The 17432-nt window shown below is 35.2% G+C and overlaps 2 protein-coding genes across 2 annotated transcripts; one reads left to right on the forward strand and one right to left on the reverse strand.

Annotated features, from left to right (window-relative positions):
* Window positions 1–8184: 8184 nt before the first annotated feature.
* Window positions 8185–9606, reverse strand: LOC148191790 (uncharacterized). Its single transcript, XM_088099963.1, has one exon. The coding sequence runs from the start codon at window positions 9604–9606 to the stop codon at window positions 8185–8187; it is 1422 nt and encodes a 473-aa protein (XP_087956089.1).
* A 2418-nt stretch (window positions 9607–12024) lies between these two features.
* Window positions 12025–14240, forward strand: LOC124843028 (glycerol-3-phosphate acyltransferase RAM2-like). The gene is made up of 3 exons (XM_047319649.2): window positions 12025–12279; window positions 12524–12904; window positions 13002–14240. Exons 1-3 carry the CDS (start codon window positions 12049–12051, stop codon window positions 13914–13916), a joined length of 1527 nt encoding a protein of 508 aa, XP_047175605.1. The 5' UTR covers window positions 12025–12048; the 3' UTR covers window positions 13917–14240.
* Window positions 14241–17432: the final 3192 nt, after the last annotated feature.

The raw sequence follows: 17432 nt of genomic DNA on the forward strand, positions 1-17432 counted from the left end.
GTTTGAATAAACTATTTTATATGTAGTTTTATTTTATAATTAAATTGGAATTTTGGTTTATTTTTCTTGAAATGTATAGACTTGTTGAATTTTGATTTCGTAATGATATTATGATTTTAAAAATTTTAAATTTTCATTCATAATCGTGGCATCCCAAAATTGGGGTGCTATATTGTGGTATCAGAACCTGGTTTTCAAAAATATTTTGGGACCTTGGGGAGTGAGCTCGTCTAGTTTTATTGAGTATCTTTGTGGCTTATTGTTATTATGTTAAGATTAGTGATGAGTCTTTGAAAGGGTGTCAAACTTATTTGTTTCAGGTATAGGGTTGAAGTCCCTTATTCAAAGCACTCCAAGCTGTCTTGAAGACCGAACGGACTCCCTAGTGGTCCTCCCTCCTCCAAGTTACGTTGTTCGCTCTCCCTCCTTTTTGTCGAAGTCGTGCGGTTGGATATCTGTCAAAGGCACTATAGCGCTCAAGTTAGTAATCTAATCGATCGGTTAGTTGAGCAAGTAATGCATATAATGTGCATCATGATCTAAAGTCATACCTATGACCTTTATTTATACTAGTTGTAATGAGCTTTTACCTTTCGCTAGCCTAATGACGACCCAATTACACCTTAATATGCATTAGGGGTTTAATGAGTTATTATCGTTTATAATCTAACCATGCGGTCGACTTGGGTGATCGGCCTGGGTGGTCAGTCACTCGGTCTGGTGGTCGGCCTGGGTGCTCAGTCGCCCTGGGTGGTTCTCTTGGTGACTGTATGGTACACAACCCCCCCCCCCCCCCAAGCTCGAGCATGATGTTGATTATGGAAGGGGTTCTACACATGTTACTCCTTATAAAGACTTGGTTTTTGTCTTTGTGCCTTTTTGTTCGTTGATTAGGGTGACTGGTTGGGAGGCTAAAATGGATCGTGCCTTTGTCGGCCGAGCTGGATATGTTACTGATCCTACTTAAGTAACATGCCGTGGAGATCTACGATCGTTAAATTTTGGTGAGGCCAATAGCGACTCCTTGGAAAGAGATCCATGGTCACCAACCTTTGATTAGGCCGGCCGGGATTTCCTTAGTGAAGATCCATAGTTGCCGACCATCGGTGAGGCAGGCCGGGATTCCCTTGGTGAAGATCCACGGTCGCCGACCTTCAATGAGGCCAGCCGAGATTCCTTCGGTGAAGATCCATGGTCGCCGACCTTCAATGAGGCCAGCCGAGATTCCTTCGGTGAAGATCCACAGTCACCGACCTTCGGTGAGGCTGGCCGGGATTCCTTCGGTGAAGATCCGCAGTCTCCGACCTTCAGTGAGGCCGGTCGAGATTCCTTCGATGAAGATTCGCGGTCACCGACCTTCAGTGAGGTCGGCCGAGATTCCTTCGATGAAGATCCATTATCGTCGACCTTTGCTGAGGCTGACCGGGATTGCTTCGGTGAAGATCCACGAATGTCAACCTTCGATGAGGCCGGCCAAGATTCCTTTGGGACCCAGGGTAGCCGAATGGCTGAGGACGAAAGGATGAATACTTGTGAGACCGAATGGCCAGGTAGTTGAGGCCAAATGGCCAAGTAGATGTGAGGCCGAATGGCCGAGAGGTTGAGGCCGAATGACGGAATAACTGTGAGGCCGAATGGCCAAGCAGAATAGGCCAAATGGCCGAATACTTGTGAGGCCGAATAGCCGAATACTTGTGAGGTCGAATGATCGAGAGGTTGAGGCTGAATGATCGAATACCTGTGAGGCCGAATGACCGAATAGTTGTGAGGCTGAATGACCGAATATTTGTGAGGTCGAATTGCCGAATACCTTTGAAGCCGAATAGCTGAGAGGATGAGGCTGAATGGCCGAGCAGTTGAGGCCGAACGACCAACCTATTGAGGCCGAATGGCCAAATACTTGTGAGGCCGAATGACCGAGCAGTTGAGGCCGAACGACCAATCAATGGAGGTCGAATGGCCGAATACCTGAGGCCGAATGACCGAGCAGTTGAGGTCGAACGACCGATCAATTGTGGCCAAAGTGCTGAAGAGTTGTGAAGCCGAATGGCTGAGCAGTTGAGCCCGAACGATCGATTAGTTGAGACCGAATGGCTGAATACTTGTGATGCCAAATGGTCGAAAGGTTGAGGTCGAATGGTCGAGCAGTTGAGGCCGAACAATCAATCAGTTGAGGCCAAATGGCCGAATACCCAAGGCCGAATGAGTGAGCCGTTGAGGCCGAACGACCGATTAATTGAGGCCAAAGGGTTTAATAGCTTTAAGGCCGAATGACGAGCAGTTGAGGCCGAATGACCGAATACTTGTGAGGCCGAATGGCCAAGAGGTTGAGGCCGAATGGTAGAGTAGTTAAGGCCGAACGACCGATCAGTTGAGGCCGAATGACCCAATACCTAAGGCCGAATGACCGACCAGTTGAGGCCGAACGACCAATCAGTTGAGGCTGAAGGGCTGAATAGTTGAGAGGCTGAATGGTCAAGCAGTTGAAGCCCAACAACCGATCAGTTGAGGCTGAATGACCGAATAGTTGTGAGGACGAAAGGCCAAGGAGTTGAGACCGAAAGACCGAGTACTTGTGAGGCCGAATGGCCGAGAGGTGGAGTTCGAATGGTCGAATACCTTAGGTCGAATACCTTAGGCTGAATGGCCAAGCGGTTAAGGTCGAATGGTCAAATATGTGAGGCCGAATGACCGACCAATTGAGGCCAAATGGCCGAATACCTGAGGCCGAATGACCGAATACCTATGAGACTGAATGACCGAGTAATTAAGGCCGAATGACCGCATACGTGTGAGGCCGAATGACCGAATACGTGTGAGGTCGAATGGCCGAATACTTGTGAGGCCGAATGGTCGAGCAGTTGAGGCCGAATGGACGAATACCTTGAGGCTGAATAACTGATGTGGAATGGTTGACGTCCTTTAAAGCATCACTCATTGGTTCCTTATGGATACAATGAGGGATACTCGCTCGGCCCCATGGTGGGTGCCAAAATGTTTCGAGTATAGGGTTGAAGTCCCTTACTAAAAGCACTCCAAGTTGTCTTGAAGATCGGACAGGCTCTATAGTGGTCCTTCACCCTCCAAGTTATGTTGTTCGCTCTCCCTTCTTCTTGTCGAAGTCGTGCGGGTGGGTACCTGTCAAAGACACTCCGACGCTCTAGTTAGTAATCTAACCGATCGGTTAGTTGAGCAAGTAATGCATATAATGTGCATCGTGATCTAATGTCATACTTGTGACCTTTATTTACACTAGTTGTAATGGAATTTTACCTTTCGCTGGCCTAGACGGTTCAATTACACTTTAATATGTATTAGGGGTTTAATGAATTATTATCGTTTATAATTTAACCATGTGATCTATCTGGGTGGTCTACTTGGATAATCTGGCTTGGTGATTGGCTACTCAATCTGATGATTGACCTGGGTGTTCGGTGAGATGGTTGACCTAGATGGTTCCCTTGGTGGCCGTACGGTACACTATTATTATTTTCCTCTATGTTGATACTGTGATGTAATGACAATATGAATTCTTCTTCCTATTGAACGTGAATTTTCTTCAGCTTTTCGGCTTGTTATTGGTGGGCACTATTTTATTGTATAGGAGGTATATTTTGTAGGGCTAGACATTATTAATCTAACGGTACTAAACTATAAATTATCTACGATATTATATTATAAAAACGGAACTATTTTTATTAGAAATTGAATTATACTATTTTGTAGTTTAATTTAAAAAAATTAAACCTTCCTATATTAGTAGTTCAGTTAACTCCGTTAACAGTTTTCAAACAATAAAAAAAAATTTCAAACAGTAAGAAAATACAACTTGATTAAAACAAACTACGGCTCCACCAAATCATAATGAAAACATATTATTTATTTTTTATCAAATAACTTATTGAAAAGTGATTTTAAATAAACAAATATCCTAAATTAAATTTCTAACAGAGCAATTTTAAGTGTTGATTTTAAAAAAAATACTCTAAGAATTTAGATAAACTTTTCAAACTTGTTCCGAAATAGTTTTGAAGACAAAAAAAACACATTTAATACTAATTACAAATTGATATGAATTATGTTTTTCTGGTAAAACATGTCACTTAGTTATTTATATTAATTTATATTTGTACATCTTACTTTTCATAATTATACATCATATTCGTTTATTATTATTTTTATTTTTACTAAAAATTATTATACATTGAATTTTATAAATGGATAGATTTTGACTAAGGTTTTTCTTATAATTTTTTTAATGTAATCTATGCAATTAAATTTTATTTAAGTTAATAATTTAAATAAAAGTTACAAACTTATTCTGAAATAGTTTTAAGATAAAATAAAAGACGCATTTAATAATATTTACAAATTGGTATGAATTATCTTTTTCACATAAAACATTAACTTAGTTATTTGTATTAGTTTATATTTGTATATCCTACTTTTCATAATTATATATCATACTCGTTTATTATTATTTTTATTTTTACTAAAAATTATTATACTATTGAAATTTATAAATTGATAGATTTTGACTAAGGTTTTTCTTATCAATTTTTTTAATGTAATCTATGTAATTAAATTTTATTTAAGTTAAGAATTTAAATAAACTTTTCAAACTTATTCTAAAATAGCTTAAGATAAAAAAAACACATTTAATACTATTTACAAATTGTTATGAATTATTTTTTCATAAAACATGTAATTTAGTTATTTGTATTAATTTATATTTGTATATCTACTTTTTCATAATTATATATCATACTCGTTTATTATTATTTTTATTTTTACTAAAAATTATTATACTGTTAAAATTTATAAATGAATAGATTTTGACCAAGGTTTTTCTTATCAATTTTTTTAATGTAATCAATGCAATTAAATTTTATTTAAGTTAAGAATATAAATAAACGTTTCAAACTTATTCTGAAATATTTTTAAGATCAAAAAGGAAAAACATGCAGTTTCTGTATGTTTGCTATGCTAAGACGAATTGTAGTTTACCTTTGGTTACTATGGTACGGTTTACCATTTGAAACAGTTAACTGCTAATAGAAAAGTCCAGTTTTTTAAATTGAATCGCAAAACAGTGTAGTTCACGTTTTAATAAAAATAGTTTAGTTTTTATAGTAGAATCTCTATCACCCCATCTTCTCCCTTTACCTCTCCAATTTTTTTAAAATTCTAAATTTATCTTTTTTACCTTTTACTTTTACCAATTTTACTTTTTATTTTTTAAAACCCTAATCCCAATCCCCTCTCACTCTCACTTTCCCTTTCACTCTCAGCAGCAAACCCTCATTCCCCACTGTCACTTTCACTTTTTCTCTTTCTTTTAGTTTCCACTTCGGTTAACACAAAATTTGACAGAAAAAGAAAATTCTGCATGGTATGAATTTAAAACATTTATAACTTCTGATGAGTTTTGAAGTATCATGATTCCATAATATAATCTGCTAAAAATTTCTTCCCCACTTCCTTGTCTTTAAATAACCAAACTTAAAAATCTATGCTTAAAATTATATCCATGTTTACAATGGTGCAATGAAGAGAAGTATGTTTGTTGAGTACAAAATAAAAAGTGAATAAAAGAAAAAATACTTAGTTCACTTTATCTTCTTCTCTTTCTATCAAATTTTATGCTAACCGAAGTGAAAATTAAGAGATAGAGAGAAATTGGAAGTGAGAGTGGGGGATGGGGCTTGCTGCTGAGAGTGAAAGTGAAAGTAAAAGTGAGAGGGGATTGAGATTAGGGTTTTAAAAAATAAAAAGTAAAATTGATAAAAGTAAAAAGTAAAAAGATAAATTTAGAATTTAAAAAAATTGGAGAGATGTAGGAAGAAGATGGAATGGTGGAGGGAGCATCACTCTTTGTGTGTGTATATATATATATATATATATATATATATATATATAGTTCAGTACAATTAGGCTAATTATGCCTAGTCCTAGAGAACTGTAATTGTCTATAATTGAAAACTGTTTTCATCTTACTATGTATCCTTTGGGCTTTAGACTTTAGCTTTAATTCTGAACTGTTTTCACAATTTAGAAGCATGTATATTCACTGAACTCTGAACTGCACAATAAATAGGTAACTGAACTGTGAATTAAAAAACAGTTTACTGAATTGTATTGCAGTTAACTGAACTAAAAAATAGTTCAGTTCAGTTTTTTTGAACTATTTTTTAGTTCAGTCCAGTTTATTTGAACTATTTTATAGTTAACTATAATTGGTTTATAGTACAGTGCAAACAATGCAGTTTGCTCACCCCTAATATTTTGTTGTGTGTTAAAGGCTGTTTGGGCAGAGAAGCAAATTAAGTATGTAATTTTGGAATTAATTTAAGAAATTATAATTTCCTGATCTAATGATTGGTTGTGTGGTTGAATTGAGACTAGGAATACTTGTTGTAATGGTCTAAAAATAAGATATATTTTAGGTGGAAATATGGGTCGAAAATCTTTAATGCTTGCTGTTTTCTGGTTTAGAAGAGATGTTCAGGTTCTTTTTGATACAAACATTTGGTGTTGAGAAAGGCATGGTTGACGGTTTAGTGTTGAAAATTTTCCTTATATATGATGTTTGGTGGAAAAATATGAGATTTTGACCAGTCCACATGTTACTATTTTGCAAATAATTTTTTTTTTAATTTATATGCATGCTATTTTGCAAATAAATTTGGACTGAACGGTGGGATATGGGTTGATAGAGAATTATATATCCATGTTTTGTTTGGTAGTGTATGAAATATGTGTGGGTTATTATAATGTTTAAGCCATATGGAAATTGGTTTAGAAAATTGACCAGGTTTTTGAGAAACTAGCACCTGGAATTAGTTAATAAAGTGGCAATTTTTTTTCTGTTAAATTGATGCAGTGATATTTTATGGTAAAAAAAATCAATTTTTGATGCAGTTATAATATTTTCTCATGGTTAAGAAACTTGGCGCAGCAAGGTTTTTTTTTTTCCAAAAAAAAACCTCCAAAAACCATGACTTTAAATCTAACGTATGAAATTTTGTATTATTTTGTATAATGTTTTAGCTCCTGGAAAATATTGGAAAAAGAAATAAAAAAATAATCCGATGCATGATCTTGGAAGTTTAATGTTTAAAATTGTTTGAGATTTGATTTAGTCTTTATAATAGAACTTTGCTGGTATAATGAAAATACACCAATAAAGTCTTCCTTGTACAGTTCTATATGTTGGAACAATAAGAGAATCGAGGGTTTGGACCGAGTGTGCCTAACCGAGCGGTAATGCTTCAGCAACAAACGCTATGGACACACCAACAATGCAGCACAGTCAACCGAGAATGATCCAGCAAGAACACGAACAACACCAAACGGTCAAGGCCTTTACACCGAACGGTCAATGAGGTGAGCAGAGAGAGAAAGAGTAAAACTAAAATGCATATAAAAACGTATTGTTCACACTAATCTCAAAATTAACATTTACAAGAACAGAGGTCCAGTATTTATAGAATGAAAAACAACTGCCAAGGACAGTTAATCAACAATTGTCCTGGCTAACTAACTAACTAACGCTCGACTTAACTCTAACACTCCCCTCTAAGCCGAGCACTTAGAGGTAGCGCCCATCCTTGCCAGCCTATCTCGCGCACCACGTTGAGACCGAATGGTGTGTTTGAGACTCATAGAGCTCACACTTGCCCGACCATTGAGCAACTGTTCCTGCCAATCATGTGACAAAGGCAGATGCCAACTTACGCGAGCTGTGCGACCAAGACCGAACGGTTCGAAAGAGCGACTAAGAGACATGACCGAACGGTTTGAGTACGGTTGCTAGTTTGACGCTCTTGAGTGACGCCTCGATCGGTTGAATGAATGTTGTGGTCGGGTGTGGGTGAATGACGTGACCGAACGGTGTTCACCATGTCTCGGTTCTCTTGTGACTCCCAAACTGAATGACGTGACCGAACGGTGTTCTCCATGTCTCGGTTCACCAGTCACTCCCCATGCTTCTTTGGCAGCATTCCCTTCAACGCTTTGCTTCTTCTTCCCAGCTGAAATGTCAACTAGCTTCCAGATTCCATTCTTCCTAAATGAATCAACTTCTTTTCTCGTTGCATCCTTCCACACAAATTTCTTCAAGGCCTCGGTTTGGCCGATCGATTATGCGCCTACTATATTCAAGGCTTCTACTTGACCAAACGGTTATACACTTGCAAACATAGCTATGTGCACCAGACCTTCCTCGTTACTAGTTTGTGTATCAATATTCATCTTGCCAGATTCTTCACTCATTGCAGACTTCACTAGGTTGATCTGAAATGTTTTATCCTTCGAGATCTTGCTCCTCAAGATCAGCTTTTTCTTTTTATCAAACACTTCAACCTTATTGAAGCCTTCCATTACTACCTTAAAACCCTTTTGAATTAACTTGCGAATACTCAAAAGATTGTACCTTATTGCAGGCACAAATAGCACACTAGTTAGAATGACACGCGAGCCATTCTTCCTTCTGATAACCACATCACCAACTCCCTCTACCTTTGAGGTGTTGTCATCAGCAAATTTCACCATACTCTTATTGGTTTTATCAACATTTACCAACCATTCTCTATGACAATTCATATGATTCGAACATCCAGAATCCAAATACCACAGTTTATCTTGAGAATGTGAACTTACTTTAGATGTAGTTGTCATCAATATGACGGGTTCTTCTGAATCAGACTCCAGTTGAGCTACGTAGGCCTCCTTTCCTTGACCCTTCTTCTGCTCTTCCTTTTCAGCATAGCACTCACTAGCGTAATACCCATACCTATGAAAATTAAAACACTCAATATTCCTCTTGTCCTTTTTGTGGAAATTCTTCTCAGATTTTCCTTCCTCCTCTGTTGAAGACTCATTCTGGTCATCTTTATTCCTATCTTTTCTCCACTTCCCTTTAACATGTTTCCCTTTCCATTTCTTGAATGTCTTCTTCTCTTCATTCTTGGAATGATGCACCTTCAATGCTTGATCATCCCTTCCGATTGGATTTCTGTCAAGCAGCCTCATCTCGTGTGCCTCCAGGGAACTTTGCAATTCTTCTATCTTCATCTTATCCAGCTCTCTTGACTCTTCTATAGCCACAACAATGTAGTCAAATTTCTGAGGCAAAGACCTCATGATCTTTTCAATGATCATTAGGTCCGAGATGACTTCTCCACATCCCTTCATCTGATTGGTGATGACAATCACTTGGTCAAAGTACTCTTTGACTCTATCACCTTCCATCATCTCCATCAACTCATACTGCCTCCTTAGCATCTGCCACTTGACCTTCTTAATCTTTTCACCTCCAGCATGGCAGCCCACCAAGATGTTTCGTGCTTCTCTTGCTGAAGAAGCATTTTGTATCTTCTCAAAATGCATATCGTCCACACATTGATGGATAATCAGCAAAGCTTTATCATCTTTCCTCTTAAACTCCTCTTTCTCTATGTTGCGCAAATCAGATGCGGAAACCACTCCCTCCATCATGCTACTGACATCTTGAACACGAAACAAGACACGCATTTGTGTGCTCCACCAGCTCCAATTCTTGTCTGTGAGAACAGGTAGATTAACAGACATATCTCTGTTGGCCATTCTTTACACCCTCGATCTTTCACCAAGAAACACAGTCTTGATCTTCTTCACCCTTCAATCACCTTTCCGCCAAGCCTCCGCCAAGCCCTTGATGATTTCTGAAGCTCCCAAGTCACGAACCTGAAGCTCTGGATACCACTGTTGGAACAATAAGAGAACCGAGGGTTTGGACCGAGTGCACCTAACCGAGCAGTAATGCTTCAGCACCGAACGCTATGGACACACCAACACTGCAGCATAGTCAACCGAGAACGACTCAACAAGAACACTAACATCACCGAACGGTCAAGGCCTTTACACCGAACGGTCAAGGAGGTGAGCAAAGAAAGGAGTAAAACTAAAACGCACAAAAAAACGTATTATTCACACTGATCTCAAAATCAACATTTACAACAACAGAAGTCAAGTATTTATAGAATGAAAAACAACTGTCAAGGACAGTTAATCAACCACTGTCCTGGCTAACTAACTAACGCTCGGCTTAACTCTAACACTATATAATATGTGTAGATTGATGTTTTATTTTGTCTATATTTGAACCGTGGTTGTGATGTTCTTTTCGTCCGTTCGAAATTGTTGTGCTAGGAAAAATGTATGTGGTTAGAGTTTATGGAAATTTTGTGAATAGTTTACAACGTTATTGCATGGTGTATATTGTAGTATGACTGCAATTTTTTAATAAAATATTTTTTCTCTCTCTTTTTTCCAATTGCAAGTACTGAAATGGAACATGCAAAACCATGATATGAATTGAATCCTAATATTTGGATTTTAATTGCTTTCATATACCAAAACTTAATCACTTCTAACACGCCAAAGGAACGTGAGGAGTTAATGCACAATACTAAATGCAAGAGCTTCTTAAGACCAAGCATGAAAAACATATACATTGCATTTTGTTTCTTCTCTATTTTTTATGTCTTAAATGAATATAGTATAACAAATAATATTTTTGAACAAGTTTTATCTAAGGATTTATTGCTAGTAGATTTTTTTTTCTATTAAGTTAATTTAAAGAAGTTTTCTTATATATATATATATATATATATATATATATATATATATATATATATATATATATATATATTAATCTTGAATTGTGTATAAATTAATTTTAATGTGTAAGAAAAGTTTATTTCATTTTTTTAATATTTCTTTCAAAAATTTTAATTGAAAAAATTGTCTAAATGGATCTAATTATGAGATTGAAGCTGAATTATTCACTTTATTCTACTTTAAAAGTGTCTGTTTAAAGTTTTATTCACAGATTAAAAAGTATTATTTAAATAAATTTAGACTAAATTATCTTTATTTATTATTTTATAATTTTTTACACCATTTCTATTTCATTTTTCATGAACTACTTTTTTACTATAATGATTAATAAATACGCTTTCTGTTTCCATTTATACATCTAAGCGTCTAATTCATCATTGGATTAATAAAAGTAATTAATTTTTGTTAGTGACAATAAATTTATCTTCAATTTGTATACTTTTTAAAATCTGTTCTTGTGAAGAATAATAATTTTCTCTTTCCTAAATATTAGTTAAAACAACTTTTTCTAAATGAAGAATTTCAATACGACACTAATCCTCTGCCGTGAAGTACCTTGAAAAACATTAATGTTAATTAAAGTTGCATAAATACATTGAAATTCTGAAACAACCAAAAGTTTTGGAGAAAAAAAGGATATGAGAATAGAATAGTACCTATGAATAAAAGGGAATTATTCCATTAGTGTTCCACATCTGTCTATGACCATAAACTAATTAGTTATATATTTAATATACTTGAAGCCAATCCCAAAATAGACAAAAGAGAATTTAGCACAAGTCAAAGAAAAATGTTTACCTATAAAAATCGCATATAGTAACAATCGTTGATTAAAAATTAACAATTTCATAACTATGATTCAAATAATCGATCCATAAAATAACCAAAACTCATTTTTTTTATGAGCATGATGAAGGCAACCATCTCTCTCATATTATTTATATATTTTAGTTTTTAACAAAAGTGAAAATTTTTTAGGCCTTTGAGTACTCAGATCCACTTAAAGAACCTCTTCAAATGAAAACAAACATTTGAATAAGCTGTGTGAATTGCAATGGGAAGTGAAGATGGAAGACAAAACGTGACGGAGCAAACCAGGCACAAAAACCTTACTTTACCACCTTCTCTTACCTTTCCAAAAACAAGAATCGCAAAACCTCGTTTATATCGCACCTTTTACATCAATCAATTTCAATCGCTTTTGGAAATCTCGGAGCCACCATTGTCATCGTTCACATAGTCATTCATACCAAACCAAAACTTGTCTCACATATCCCCTAACTATGTGACTAAGCGTACATATATATGCACCCACAGAACAAAAAAACATGCACCAAACCAATTAGTCTCCACCAACGTTGATTTGCTTGGTGGATCTAGCAAAGCATGGCTTTTTCAACATTCCCAAGTGTGAGTAAGTGCTCCTCCATCGGTAGGGAAAAAGACACTGTGGTTGCAGACATGGATGGAACCTTACTCATAGGTCGAAGCTCTTTCCCTTATTTTGCTCTTGTGGCCTTTGAAGCTGGTGGGATCCTTCGGCTTTTGTTCTTTGTCTTGGCTTCTCCTATTGCTGCCCTTCTCTACTACTTCATCTCTGAATCCGCTGGTATTCAGGTTCTCATCTTCTTCTTTTTACTTTTCTATCTTTTCAAGGATCACAGATAAACATGTGGTATCAATATGAGTTTAACTAGATTTAGTTATTGTTGTGTTTTGTGGATGAATTTTCCTCAAAAAGATGGTATAATGGTATTGTGTGGGTTATCTTCAACTTCAAAGCTTAGTTGGAGTGTTTGGGGGTCTTTATTAAGTATATCACAATTTTGAAGAAAAGATGGAAACATTTGTGGCATTTCAGGTTCTGATATTTGCTGCAATGGCGGGGATGAAAGTGTCGAGCATAGAATCAGTGGCGCGAGCGGTGCTTCCGAAGTTCTACGCGGATGACGTTCACCCGGAGACGTGGCGGGTGTTCTCGTCGTGCGGGAAGCGGTGCGTGCTGACGGCGAATCCGAGAGTGATGGTGGAACCTTTCTTGAAGGAGTTTTTAGGTGCAGACGTGGTTCTGGGCACTGAGATCAGAACTTTCAAGGGAAGAGCAACTGGGTTGGTGAGCAGGCCTGGGATACTTGTTGGCAACAAGAAAGCTGAGGCCCTCCTCAACACTTTTGGAGATGAAAGACCACATGTTGGACTAGGTGATAGACAAACCGATGCTCCCTTCATGGCTTTGTGCAAGGTAACAACACTTCTTTCTCAAGATGTTCAATAATCTATGTCTAAAAAGGAGTTGAATTTTTTATGCATTAAAAAGAAACTGTTTTTCATGCATGCAGGAGGGTTACATAGTCCCACCCAAAAGTGACGTGAAATCAGTTTCTACAGACAAGCTTCCAAAGCCCATAATCTTCCACGATGGAAGACTGGTGCAGAAACCAACACCTCTCATTGCACTACTCACCATTCTCTGGATCCCCATAGGGTTCCCCTTAGCATGCCTTCGAATTGCTGCAGGTTCCCTTCTGCCAATGCACATGGTCTACTATGCCTTCTGGGCCCTAGGAGTCCGTGTCATAATCAAGGGCAACCCAACCCCAAAACACACAAAATCAAACCCTGATCCTAACACTTCCGGGGTTCTCTTTATCTGCTCCCACCGTACCCTCCTCGACCCCATCTTCCTCTCCGCCGCCCTCGGCCGCCCCATCCCTGCCGTCACCTACTCCGTCTCCCGCCTCTCGGAGATAATCTCCCCCATCAAAACCGTCCGCCTCAGCCGCGACCGCGCCTCCGATGCCGCCATGATAAAGAAGCTCCTCCAAGAGGGTGACCTAGCAATCTGCCCAGAAGGCACAACCTGCAGAGAGCCCTTCCTCCTTCGATTCTCCGCCCTGTTCGCGGAACTCACCGACGAGCTCGTCCCCGTGGCCATGGTGAACCGTATGAGCATGTTCCACGGCACAACAGCAAGAGGGTGGAAGGGAATGGACCCGTTTTACTTCTTCATGAACCCTAGTCCCGCTTACGAAGTTACGTTCTTGAACAAATTGCCGAAAGAGTTGACTTGTGGGTCAGGGAACAAGTCGAGCCATGATGTTGCGAATTACATACAGAGGGTGATTGCATCGACATTGTCGTATGAGTGCACTGGGTTTACGAGGAAGGATAAGTACAGGGCACTTGCGGGGAATGATGGGGTTGTGGTGGAGAAGGGTCATGTTGCTAAGGCTAACAAAGTCATGGGTTGTTAAATTTAGGTTGTCGTTTTTTCTTCTATGGTTTTGTAATGTTCATGGACTTTTTTTTTTTTTCAATTTCTTGCTTTGAAAGTGACGGAGAAATGAAAAAAAGAAAATGATATTCAACACAGATATGTTTCAGAAATAAATGGAATGATTTATAGGAAGTTGTATACCAACAGGTCAAAACATATAGAAAGAAGTTGTATATGAAGCTTTTGAATTTTGTGCCCTCTTTTTAATTTCAGTGATTTCAAAGCAGAATTTTTTTTTTCCAAATTATACACTTTTACTCTGTTTATCTTTATCTTGATAAGATATTGTGTGGAATAATTGTCCGACGAATAAAACAATTTGATACCATAACTCACACCGAAAAAAGTTCTTAATTCAGATTCCTAAACCCTAAATTTCAAGTAATTGAATTTCGAACGTGATTGGGCGTGATTTTTTCCAAAAAAAAAAAAGTTCAGAATTCGGATATAGATGAATTGAAACCTGAAATAGGTTTTGAAGGAAAAATAATATTAAAACTTTGAAATAAAAAATATTATCACAAGAAGTAAATAATTATAACAAGTATTAAATAAAATTATGGAAAAATATATATTTTAAAAAATAAATATTTAGAAATGTAACACTACGAAAAAAAATGAGTATATAGTGTTGGTCAAAATAAAGTGACACTAAATAATTATTAACATTGATTTTGCTTTATTAGTGTCGCTTTTGAAGATGGACGTTAATGATAATAACTTCATTTGGTATCTTTATGTTCAAATAATATAAAAAGAAAATGATAATAAATTAAGAAGATAAGTGTAAATGAGATGAATGTCAATGAAAAATGTATGAATACGAATAAAGGAAACGAAGAAAAAAATGTATGTAAAAAAGATGAGGAAAAAAATGTAGATCAAGAAGACTTGTGGATGAAAAGATAATGGAGATAAATATGGATGAATGAGATAAATGTGAATGGAAAATATAAGTGTGAAAGTCCTTATATATAAGTAAGAAGATTTGTCATTTTTAAATCTTAATTTTTAGATTTAAAAAAATTACAATCCATATTAAATATAAAAATCACATATGATTTAAAATATATAACTTAATTAGCAGCAGTTTAATCAATGTTAATTAAATAAATACAGATATAAAACATAAATGAGATTAGCATCAAGTGAGCTTATGTTAATCTTATTTATTTTAAAGTTAGTTAGTAAATTAGCATTAACCTTATTTATTTTGCTTTTTCTTTTGTTTTGTTCATATAGTTTGCTTAGCCGATACCAACTTATATAAATAAAATATTAAAACTAAATAAAATTAACATTCACTAATCAATACTAATCATTTTATATTTTAATTTTTCTTTATAATTAACGGTGAATTAGTCGATTTTAATTTAAATAAATATTAAAAATAAATATGGTAACATTAAACATCATCTTTATTTATTTTTAATATTTATTAATCCAACTCTAACTTATATTTATTTTAAAAATATTTAAAAACACTTATACATTATTTTAGTTATTTTTAATTAATCTTTTACGATGGTCAAGCCTATAGCTAAATTTATATTTTTTTGGTGATGTAATTGTATTGAGAAATAATATTTTAAAAAATAAATATATTGAAAAAGTTAGAAAACTAATTATATTAATAAATAATTATTTTAAAATTATAGTAATTTTAAAAAATAATTATTTAGAAAAGTAATTATATAGATGAATAAATAATTTTAAAAACTATTGTTTAGATAATTATGTGTATGAGATAAATAGTACTTTTCTCCCTTTTTTTCATTCCCTTCCTTTTTATTATCATAATTATTTTAATAATTATGTATATGATGATAAATATCTTTCAAATGATAAAAAAGAGTATTAAAAATAAAATCTTTAGAATTAATTTAACATAATTATTAAATAGATAATTTTATGTTAAAAATTTGTTGATAAAAGTTAAAAATTATTAATCATGAATAAAGAGTGAAACTAAATTTTAAGTGTAAAAGTGAGAGAATTAGAATTTGGCATGGAGTAGTTACTTAAGATAGATTTTTTTTATTGATTTTTACCAAATTATATTAATAAATTTATGTAATAATATTTAAAAACTTCATTGAATAATATGTAAAATTATTTTTACTAAGAGAACATTTTAATATTTAGTTAAGAGTAATTAAATTTTATTTAATATTTGAAAATAAAGTACATCAAATTGGAAGAACATAAATATAATTGAAATGAAACAAAAAGATATAAATTGAATTTTTAATATGGTGATGTTGTGTAGTTGATGGTATTGTCTTGTAAGTAACGAATAATTTCCTTACAGTTTATCCTGCATACATTTTTGGTTTGGACATATAATCTTTTGATTAACAACTGCAACCGAATGTCGATAGTTGATTTTGCTGACATTTTTACGGTCTCTGTATTTTTGTTATGTTGTGAAATAATTAATCAAAAGACCAATTGCGTTTGATTATCACTCTTCTAAGATTGCAACATTTGTTGGATAGATTGTTATCATTTTGACTTTTCATATTGTGCATTGTCGGATAACTCCTTCAAAGTAAAGTATTGCTTCTATAGAAGTGGATTCAGAGAAATGGTGAAGGAATAACAGAAAGCGAAACAGATAAAGCCGTTCAAGGCAATGCTAGTAAAACAAAAGCAAACCAATATCAAATTGAGGGAGGAGAACACAAACATATGAAGCTTATTAGAAGAATGGCGGACAATCAAAAGATTTCAACGACCAAAATCATGGAATCTGATCCTCAACAGAGGAGTGAGGCGAGGTTAGTCACTCAAGAGCAATTCTTTATCTGATATAGACATAGATATAGATAACTGTAATAGATTGTTTTGGATGAGAAATAGCTCTATATAAGCTCTTAGTCTGTGGAAAGTTGGGAAAGGTATAGGTTTCACACATATAGAAAAGGAAGATGATTGAGAATCCAAACACTAGTACAATGAACAAAAATAGCATCGGTTGGTTTCATTTATACGCACCGGTTTTCTAACCGGTACATATAGAGACGAGTTAAAAAGGATGCGTTTTAATGCCTCGGTTCTGAACCGGGTCAAAAAAGAATCAATTTTGACATCGGTTATCTTTTGAACCGAGTTAGTAACATAAAAAATTCAATAAAAAAAAAATTCAGAAAACTGCCAACAATCCATTTGGGTCTTTTCCTCAATCCATTAACATAGCAGCCATGTCTCAACCTATAATTCGAACTCAAACTCAAACTCATGCTTTCAGTTATAATTCCAAAACACAAACCAATTCAGAAATTCAGAATAAGATCAGAGTCCAAAACACAAACCAAATCCAAAATTCAGATACATCACAAAACATAAACCAACTCCAAAATTCAGAAATATTCAGAATAAGATCAGAGTCCAAAACACAAACCAAATCCAAAATTCAGATACATCACAGTGCAGATAAAATCAAAAATCATAGTGAATAAATTGTTCATACTCTTCAAATCACTCACTGCAG

This window comes from Vigna umbellata, chromosome 10, assembly GCF_029865625.1.
Source record: "Vigna umbellata cultivar VRB3 chromosome 10, Vumbellata_1.0, whole genome shotgun sequence".
Classification (NCBI taxonomy): Eukaryota; Viridiplantae; Streptophyta; class Magnoliopsida; order Fabales; family Fabaceae; genus Vigna; species Vigna umbellata.